Source organism: Pseudochaenichthys georgianus, unplaced genomic scaffold (assembly GCF_902827115.2).
Source record: "Pseudochaenichthys georgianus unplaced genomic scaffold, fPseGeo1.2 scaffold_1394_arrow_ctg1, whole genome shotgun sequence".
In the NCBI taxonomy this organism is placed as follows: domain Eukaryota; kingdom Metazoa; phylum Chordata; class Actinopteri; order Perciformes; family Channichthyidae; genus Pseudochaenichthys; species Pseudochaenichthys georgianus.
The window spans coordinates 1,488-12,147 of record NW_027262261.1 but is presented as its reverse complement, the minus strand read 5'-3'; the positions used below and the strand labels follow the sequence as shown (position 1 = coordinate 12,147).

General features: G+C 38.6%; 1 protein-coding gene across 1 annotated transcript; it reads right to left on the bottom strand.

The window, feature by feature from the left end:
• Positions 1–233: 233 nt before the first annotated feature.
• Positions 234–9,208, bottom strand: LOC117441007 (receptor-type tyrosine-protein phosphatase T-like; the record flags this gene model as incomplete). The annotated part of the gene is made up of 5 exons (XM_034077204.1): positions 234–408; positions 2,079–2,194; positions 4,085–4,166; positions 7,857–7,967; positions 9,048–9,208. Coding segments are annotated over 5 exons (645 nt in total), but the record flags the coding sequence as incomplete, so codon positions are not given.
• Positions 9,209–10,660: the final 1,452 nt, after the last annotated feature.

Here is a 10,660-nt window from a genome sequence, read left to right as displayed (position 1 = left end):
CACACACACACACACACACACACACACACACACACACACACACACACACACGCACGCACGCACGCACACACACACACACACCCCAGGCTTGTTGCCCACTTTATTGCATCCACATGATCCATTTTTCATTCACTCATACACATTAATCACAAATGTTTTGCTTAAAAGTGGTAAGCTAGGAAGTCACCTCCTACTTGTACGCTACGTGAAATAAGATGACCATCAGATCTTACCTTTAACGATGAGTTCAGCGTAGTTGGACACGCCTGATCCGCCGTCAGATCGGATGACGCAGCGGTAGCGGCTGGTGCTGCGCTGCGCCGTGTCGCCGACACTGACGGTTGCCGTGAAACGCCGGTGGTTCACCACCCGGGTCACCATCAGTGCCGTGTCCCTACCGTTCCACTGCTGCACAATGAGAAAGATAAGACCAGTCCATGTTCAGCCAAATCCCTGTATATACAGTATACCCTTTGTAAAGAGCTCACAATGGTTGCACTGGTGGATAGTACTGATAAAAAGAGCACATTTCTTCAATCAAGACTGATTTTTATGTATTCTTTCATAACCAACCAATCAAAAAGTGAAGCATAAAATGAATACAAATATATGTGAATGAAGGAAGACAAGAAAATATGATTCATGTCACCACGACTCAATGAGGGTAATAAGATGAGACGTGTCAGTCAACCGAACACCTCTCTTCTACCTTGGATACAAATATAGAATTTCTTAAGGAAAATGAAGGTCGTTTCATTGACCTAGACATTTATACAACTGAACTTTCTTAGATTCAGCTAGCTCTGTTTTTGCAGAACTGCAGTATGCATAAGACACTTACTGTAGATGTGGGTTTCAATAGCTATAGTGCTTGTCATAATGTAGCTTTATCAGGTGTATCTGATTATTAGAAAGAATATGGAGTAAAGAGGCAAGAGTAGCTCTCACTGGTTTGGAAGTGGTGTAAGTTCTTCATCAAATGTATTGAAATCCCAGTCATTCCAGGAGGCAGGCATCAACAAACACCACAGTAATGACTCCATTTGATGTCAAAAACTGTCAGGAAACAGGGGCCATTTTAGCAGAGCAAGTCAGACATGAAACTAAACATCGTACTGCTTTGCATATGATCCCCACATCTCCAGATCCAATCTTCTTTACCACTGTAGTAGTATCTGCCAATTTAAGGAAACACGCTTTCCCCCACAGGCCTGCAGTCAGGAGGGTCACTGCTCTCCATTGCAAATGCCATTACTGTACACAGCAGCGCTCTCAGTGGTACACACTCATGTGCAGTGAAAACACGCAAGCTTGACAGTGCATATGTACACTAGAATGAGTATGTAGGCATGCACATGACACACACACACACACACATTTGTACAGAGATGGAGTTATTGGTGCGGAGCAGTACAAGGACTTTTAATCAATCCTGAAATAGAGCTGGGAAGGCTGGGGATGTCAGCCACAAAGTACATTATTTGTTATAATTTTATTCCTACATAGAATTCTGAATGAATTATAACTGCATTTGGAGCTCGGATTTCTTATGAAATATATATTTGTATTTGCACATGATTTTTGCTCAGCTTCCAGTGGTGAAACATGGATAATAATCTGTTTCTACATTCAAACGCTAAGAAAGAGATGGAGAACAGTAGTAAGCTGGCATGGTATGAGCCATAATGTAGAGGAGTTTTGATTCATACAATGAATGGACTTGGAGGAAATGGAAGTGCAAATGTCCTTTTCGCATTCCTTATGAAAGCCCATGCTTGCACTAGACATATTGCAGTGTTTTATCAGAAGAAAAACAAATATATATATTGACAATAATGATTGTTTATTTTCATTAGATTTACCTGAACAACTGTTATTTACTAGACTTTTCTTTTTGTTTTAAATAAACAAGTGATTACACTATGCCACAGTGCAGCATTACCTTTCACAAAATGTGAATATTACACAATTATATTCCAGAATATGTGGGCATAATGGGCATTGTGAGCATCCTTTGAAGTCCTGCATGTACTCTTTCTGCTGATACCATTCATGCACACTGATACGGAGGTACTAACCTGTAGCCAGAGTTTATCGTGCTGAGACCACTTCCCTCCAGCAGTACACTGAAACGTAGCATTCTGACCCACGTTCACCTCCACATTCTGCAGACGCAGGAAGTGAGGAGCTTTACCTGCAACAAACAATGCACACAGACACTTGTAAACATTCAGCTAGAATATTCTGTATAACCAGACAAGATACAAAAGGCTATTTTGTTGCAACAATCATACTTTAAAATTGGGGACCTCTTAAAAGGAATAAAGGACCTGATTAAATGAACTCTCTGTCTGAAAAGGTCTTTAAGCTCTCTAAAATATTAATAGTTATATAACCCTGTATTACAGCAATTGGCAAGCCACTGAAAGATGCCATTCTGTTATCAAAGTCATGGTAGATCCACAATGGATTACAATAGCAGATGCCACTGGCAATAAGAAACACAATTGCCGGAAAATGCACAACTGTATAAATCCAGTTGAAATATGTCTCTCTGTCTGAGAGGCAGGGAAATGCATGGGATAGCTGAGACAGATGAGCAGGCAGACAATGAGAGCGACGGCCAGACACTGCGTGACTTTGGCCTGGCATTGAGACCAGCCAGCGACTGGTTAATTTCATTTGGACTGTCTGCAGACAGAGATAAGCCTAACAGAGTATGCATCGATCAATTACCGATGATAATTCACTCTGACAGTCAGGTTTTCACAAATTAAACAACGTTTTTTTTCGATTTTTTTAACGTTTTGCTTTTTCCAAAACACTTCATTAATGTAGTTTGTCCTCCTAAACATGTTTGTTTTCCAGCTTGTTGTCTTTCTTCCATGATGGATACCGCTTGCTCTTTATCATGGACTCTCTCACTTGGACTAATCTGATTAGTGATTGGCACAGATGAGCTGAGAGTTTTCTTGCCAGCCGGACCATTCAGACTACCAGTATTTGTTTGTTGAATTAAAAAATAATACCAATAGCGTTGAATTGAACTGAATACATTTTTGAATGTATGTTTGGATGTCAAAAACACGATGGCAGTGATGATGTATTTTTACACGAAAGTTAGCATTGCAAGGGATTCCATGACAAAAAGCAATGGGATTTTCCATTGGATTTTGGAATATAGCAGGAATTAAGATGTGTGTCTAACACACGTTTATTCAGCAGGATAATGTACACATATTAACACCACTTTTATGATTTTTGTGTGTGTAAATCATGCGCAATCAGCCTAAGTACAAAGCTAACGTTTAGCTATAATGGAACTACATCACGGTCACATGACGCTAAGCTAAAGGTGGCTAATGTTTGGCGTGAAGATATTTAGCAGTCTCATTTAGTTTTCAAGATATATTGAAGCTTCGAACATTTACTAGTGGAATGTTTACTGCCGTATCTCATTTTGCTGAACAAAACGTAAAAATCTCTTCAGCTTGTGTTAACCAAATCTTATTCCAGGCATCTAACCAAGAACTTGTTCAACAAAATGGTTTACTTTAAAACGAGAGAACCCAAATTGGTAAAAAAAAAAAAGAATAATTCTAAGTTTTCCGACTAATTTCTGCACCACTCTGTAAGAAAAGTAATGGGAGAATAGTTAAAGGGAGTAATAATAAGTGAACATAGAGAGGTAAGTAGGCCACAGAGTGTTGCAGTCTGGAGTTTTGTGAAGCTAAGTGTTTCTGTCAGATTTGAGTGATGAAGACCCTGAGTTTGGACCTTCTTCCTGGCTCTCTGCAATCTGTCTGCAATCTGTCCTTCACACAGCCTGTGTGAGTGTGTATGTGTGTGTGAGTGTGAGTGCGCTATAAAACAGATGATGCTCAGTGGGGCTACAGTTGTGCAGGGTCAACCATTACGACACACACACACACACACACACACACACACACACACACACACACACACACACACACACACACACACACACACACACACACACACACACACACACACACACACACACACACACACACACACACACACACACACACACACACACACACACACACACACAGTCACTTACGGCAGGGGTGAGCCAGAACTCGTATGTCGTCAATGGCGATGAAACCTGGACGGCCTTGAACTGAAACGGCTTCAAATATGACCTGAGAGGGGAAGAAGGAAGCAAAACAGAAAGGAAGCAAGAAGTGTGTTAAGCCATAGTGTTCTATAAAAGAAGAAACTAAAAAAATATCTTTCCTTGCACAACTTCTCGACGGCCCTGAGAAGCTCATATAGAAACCCCAGGGGAATTTTCCACTGAAAGTCAGCAACTATTCGTCTCTACACTTCATCCCTTCATCCGTCTGTCTGTATCCTTATACCAACCACATGCCCTTCCTCCTACTCTTTCCTCACGTCTTTCTTCATCTCATTCTCCTCCTTTCTTTCTATTTCTGTCCTCCTTCCCTCTCTATCCATTCCTGATACCTCTCCTCTCAATTACTTGTTTTTGTTTTATTCTTCACTTTTTCTCTCCCAGCCCATAATTAAAAATGTGTTTCTTTACATGTTCCTTTCCACATAGCCTACTTCACAAACACGCTCAGGGTGACAGGCAGTCAGCAGGGCTGCCAAGGGGCCATGCACTTCTGACCCACACATACAGTATGTACACACACTGCACACAGTCAAATACGTCTGTGCTGTACTTGTCAGGATCCTCAACAATATAAGATGGGGCTCAGCCTGAATACTAAAGACTTCTGGGTAGACTTTACTCTTGCCCTTTCCTTCAAAAAATATATCCCCTGCTCTGGCTCGCATGTCAACTTTCTAGACATCAAAGACAGTCCTATCATTTTTTTCTTTACCGTTATTTTATGTTTTGAATACATTTTACGAGCTTGTTTCATCATATGACTACCATACTATATTTGAAAATCAACACATGTAAAAGAGGCTTAAAATAGAGGCTGTTCAGGAGAGAGAGAAATGTTTACATAAATGATTGTGTTTACCCTCCCAGTGATCTGGACTTTAATATGACAATGTTGTTGTCCTTTTAGTGAAAGGAAATGTCGTTTCTCCATGGGAAGTGACTCCTCATTAGCGAATGCATGCACACATGTCACTCTGGTTAGCATTGTGCCATGCAGCTACAGGGGTGCCTTCATTTACTGAACACAGTTCAGTCATTATAGGTAAAACACAGTCGCTTTTGTGCTGCTTCAAGAAAACATCACAGCAGGGTATATACCGCTGTACCTTGAAAGGACCGAAGCAAACACACATACATAAAGAAAGGGTCATTCAATAGCAGCATATTTGGGTTTCTTTGGTTTATACTTAACCACCACTTGCAAAAGATGACCTCTGAGTATACGTACATATAAAAAGCCTATTGTGTTATTGACTATCAAAGCACAACATGGTTTCGTGAAAATGAAAGTTTGCAGGATTCCAGTTGTATCTTCATGGTGTATTGCATTTATTGTGAGGCGCTCTTTATACAACTGTAAATTAGCATTCCATGTGTTGTTATTATGTAATTGTTTGAATTCTAAGTAGTAGGCCTTTGTTAATTTAATTCCACAGTTACTTACACATGAACTAAAGACATGGATGCCAAGTAGTTGTCCTTAAAGCTGCTATAGTCTCTACCTTGCCTCAGTTTTAATCTTAGCCTATTGTTTGTCATGTTAAAGTAATAGTGTGTAGCATATTAGTCAGCTGAAACAGATGTATATGTTTATTTTAAAATGTAAGTTCCTTTAAATGGGTGTTTTTCTTCTAAAAAGTAATACTGGTACAAATGCCTACATGCAGCTAACTTTGCAGCTAACTGTTGAGCTAAGTGTATGCTGCTAACTTACACAAGGTAAGTATCTAACTAATGTAACTATCATCAGACGCAACAACACCGCCCTAAAAGATAGTACAACCGTCAGACCTTCAATAAAATATAATAAAGGAATGTCTGTGATGCTCTATTTTTATGAGGGACACGTTTTCTAACATGTTAGCCGAAAATGTTAGCTAAACGTTATCTTACTGTTCATTAGGCATATGTCTCTCTGTGTGTGTCCCAGCTGTCAAAGGTTGTTTTAAAAGTTCACTGTTGCTCATTGCTTCTGAGAGTAGTTTGTATATGGCAAACATTTTAGCCAGCAGTAGGCTAAGGCACAGGTTTATAAAGTTAGCCAAATAAATGCTACGTATCAGTTAGGTGTTGCAGTTTCATGGTGATGGTAATGTATGACTTAGCCTAGGGTAACCAGACGTCCCCGTTTTCCGGGGACAGTCCCCGTTTGTATTGGCCTGTCCCCGGTTGAAACTGTCCCCGGAAATGTCCCCGTTTTTTTAATATACGTTAAAAACACATAGCAAGGTGAAATAAAACGTTTCATGTCAGGAAACACTGGGCAAACAGACTGTGGTCAAGCCAGCCCCCACTTCGGAAAACACACTCAAGCCAGCCGCGTTGTATTGCGGTGCGCGAATATCCTATGCATTACGGTAGAGGCCTGTAAAAACTGCCTTCAAAATAAAAGCGTTTACTCGGTCAATAACAAATATACCTAAAAACCACACCAAACATATTCATATATACTGGAGCTTAAATTAAGAAATATGTACTATAATAATGTGATCAATAATAATTTAAAACAAACTACGTATAACTACCACATTATAACTGAGTGAATGTAAAATGTAAATATACAGTTATGAAGACATATCTGATATTTCCACTGGGTGACTAATTTCTATTGATGTTGACACCATCTCACAACACTCCTAAAATAACATTACTTTCTGAAGCACAATTTAAAATGTATGCTGTTTTAAATCTCAAATTAGATCTATTGTCCATCTATATTTTGATTATTATTTATTGGAAACTGTCCATAATCAAAGAGTCATTCGAAGTCAATTAAATACTTATTTCACTTCAGGGTGATAGCAGGAAACCCCATCTAGTCAATCAGAGAAAATCAGGACAATCTGATGTAGAATTTCAAAAATAAAATACAACAACCCATTACATATGACACATGATCATGAACAACCCAGTCTCACAGCATTTGGTGTTATAGTCACAAAATGTATCTATTGATTCGTGTCCACCAACACGATGTTTCGTGTCAAACAGAACAATTTTAAAAGCAATGTAAATAATAACCAATTCGAAGAAAATACAGATTTCAGTATTTTGCGGCTCTGAGCCCCATTTCTTTTCCTCACGGGTGACAAAAAAGGTCCGACATTATACAATTTAAAATAAAAAAAATAATCGTGCCTTGATATTGAGTAAGAACATGTTTTTATGAACCACACAGCTTCTGGTCTTCCAAGACCCGACCGGACAAATATATGTGGTGCAGGCACGAAACATACTACCAATAGAAATGCATTGCTTTTTTTTTTTCATTCTGTGTGAAATGAAAAAAATGGGGAAATTGTGTTGGTGAACACGAATCAATAGATTAATTGATTCTAGAGGCAAAACTATTAAAAAGACAAACAGCCCCAGGCAGGCCAGTTCAAATATTAAATATTGTCAAATAAAATATCTGCCTGACACAGGGAATTAGGGAGTGCACTTCTTAGTGACATTAAACATATTTGGTTTGATACTGTGGTAACTACATATATACAGTATATATACTTTAGTAACTACAGTATACAAGCATATACCAATATGTCATCTTGGACAAAGAGGATAATTTGTATGCGTTTGGGTAGTGTGAGTATGTGTGTGTGTGTGTGCGTGTGCGTGTGCGTGTGCGTGTGTGTGTGTGCGTGCGTGTGTGTGTGTGTGTGTGTGTGTGTGTGTGTGTGTGTGTGTGTGTTACCTGATAGGAGTTAGGCCAGAATGTAGAAATGGCCAGCTCGGTCTTCACCCAGCCTTCAGTAACAGAAGCAGAGGTGTTCCACACGGGGTTACCCTGCGTGCCTCCATTCACCTGCAGGCACACAGTAAGAAGAAACAGAAAATAAAAAATACAAGAAAAGAGAAATACAAGTTTAAAAATATAATTTGACATTTGAACGTTTCTGAAAATAAAACTGGATAAGTTTACATTTAAAAAAAGACGTGTAATCACTGTGTTAATTAGGCGTTAGTTGGACAAATGGACAGTTTTTTGGGACATTGCTGATGCTACTGTTTCTTAACTTAGACCACATTAACGATCAACCCCATTGGGAGAAAATTGTACATTCTGAATGTATTTTATTCATTTCATTTTCGCACTAATGAGAATCTCAATTAAAGTTAAGATGGATACAATATCAAAGTTTACCAAATGTGTTAAATGAACTCTTAAATCCATAGTCGCCTGACATTGATTGATAGGTAATTGATTAGATGATTAGTTGATTCCTTAACGCATTGAGCAGTGGTTCGTTATTCCCCTTGCTCAGACTTGTTTCACTTTAAATCATAGCTTCATCCTCACATCCATACTTTGATTTCTGCTTACTAGTCTTCCTTTCAGCTCCCTCTAAATTAGCCAACTCTTTTTTAACAGCCTGTCCATCAGGGCCTTAAGACCACAATATAAAATATGAATTACAATATTCATAAACCACTGGTTCCTATTCTTAATCTAAACTGTTTGCTGTATACAACCATTTTTATGATTTGTTAATTTTAACATGCATTTGTCTCCACTGGTTTCTGTAAATAAAGATTATATTATGCCGGCTTATTTCAGTCCTGCTACAAAGAGTAAAAAAGCAAAAACCATTCTCTCAAATGCTCTTTACTAAGCTTTAGCCTACTTTATGCAATTTATTAAGCTTTACTTTATGCCATCCATTATTTTATGGAGATCAGTAATTCTTTGTTTCTTTCTATCTCAAACACACAAAGCCTTGTCTTAACACTCAATGGGACTGTGCTAACTCAATCCCTTCTTGACAGAAAACAGGGGTCATTGTTTGTGTACCTGCCTAATCTGTTCAGTCTATCAGCCTCTTCATCTATCAATCCATCCCTGCCTGTCAGTCAGTTACTCACACATACACTCAAACACACATACCTTGATGTAGACGTTGAGCGTGCCCGGGCTGGCTCCGTCCCGACTGGAGAGAGAGTACAGAAAGTCGATGCAGTGGGTGTCATTTTCCTTCAGGGTGGGCATGTAAAGGTGAGCCTTCTGCCCCGACGCCCGCCCTGACGCATTCACCACCATGAACGAACCTACAGCCACAGAAACAGGACGGAAAAGGCCAGAGAGTGTTCAAATATGATCGTAATAATGCAGGTGCAATCAGAGTAGAGATCCATGAAAGACAAAAACAATACACGGTTATTATATTTCAATGGGTCGAGGTGAACCTGTCCAAAAGCCATTGCGGGGCCCACACAAAGGTCTATGGAGACAATGCTAGTTAATGTTAGCTGTTAGCAACCGGAATGCAGTACTGTTATTGTGGGATTTATAATTAACTAACGTTTTAAATGTTAAGAGACGTCTCATTTGGTGACGTTATGATGTGTTTACGCTCTATTCAGTAATGAGTAGTTTGTCAAAAGTATATTTTAAATGTATTGAGTGTTTAAATGTAGCGTTTAGAGCATGTTTTTGGCATAAAATGTAAATAATTAAGGTAAAAAAGATAAAAGTTCTACAGTACATTTGCAAATAAATCTGAGTTTAACTTTCATCTGTGTTTTAAAAAGTTTGTAATCTTTGGATTTGACGCATCAAATTCCATCACATGTTTATAAATCTTGTTTTGTGTTCATATTTTATTCAAACCGTTTATTAGCCTTGATCAGCAAGTTTAAAACGGATTAGACTTGTTTCATTGTAATTAAACCAATGCCATCATGTATTTAGTGGTACTGATCAACATTAACTTTGTCTTTAAAATCTCCGCTGTAGCAGATATAGAATATGTCGGGAAAGGTTTCTGTACTGTTGATATGATATCAGGTCTGAGCGCCATTCCTTTCGAAGCTTGATGCACCAAAAACGCAAAAACAACTCGAGCTCTTTTATCAGCGTCTTAATGTATCCACGCCCCGAGGGTTCTGAACCACGGCAGAAAACACATTTTCTCCGTCGACTCGTGGTTAAAGTGTGTTTTAGTTTCTGGTTTATGGCACAGGACGGAGCTTTTATGGGTCGACCGGCTCCATTTGGCTGACTGCCATCGAAGAGAGTTAGAAGTGACTGGGAGACTATTTGGCAAGAGAGTATGAGAGGAGAGATACTGAATCAAGCAGGTGTGACTGTGCATTTCTAACAGTGTCTGTGTGCATGCCATGGCTACTCTATTGCTAAAGTGTGAAAAGTGTCCTGATTTCATGTAGAAGGAAAGAGAGAGTGTGTGGGTAGTGGCTGAAGAAATGTAATTGGATGATGTACCTTTTATTTTGTATAGATCTAACCTTATCAGTCAGTTTTAATTAACACAATACAGGATAGGGAAACCCTCAAAAAGCATAATAGGGATGACCACAATTCATTTATTGCTAAGGCAAAATCATATTATAGATTACATTTTTATATATAAAAAATATATTTTTTATATATATAGTTTATTTATATTTATATATATAAATAAACAAAAAATGTAATCTATAATATGATTTTTCCTTAGCAATAAATGAATAAAGTGGGCCCTATTATCCTTATATATATAT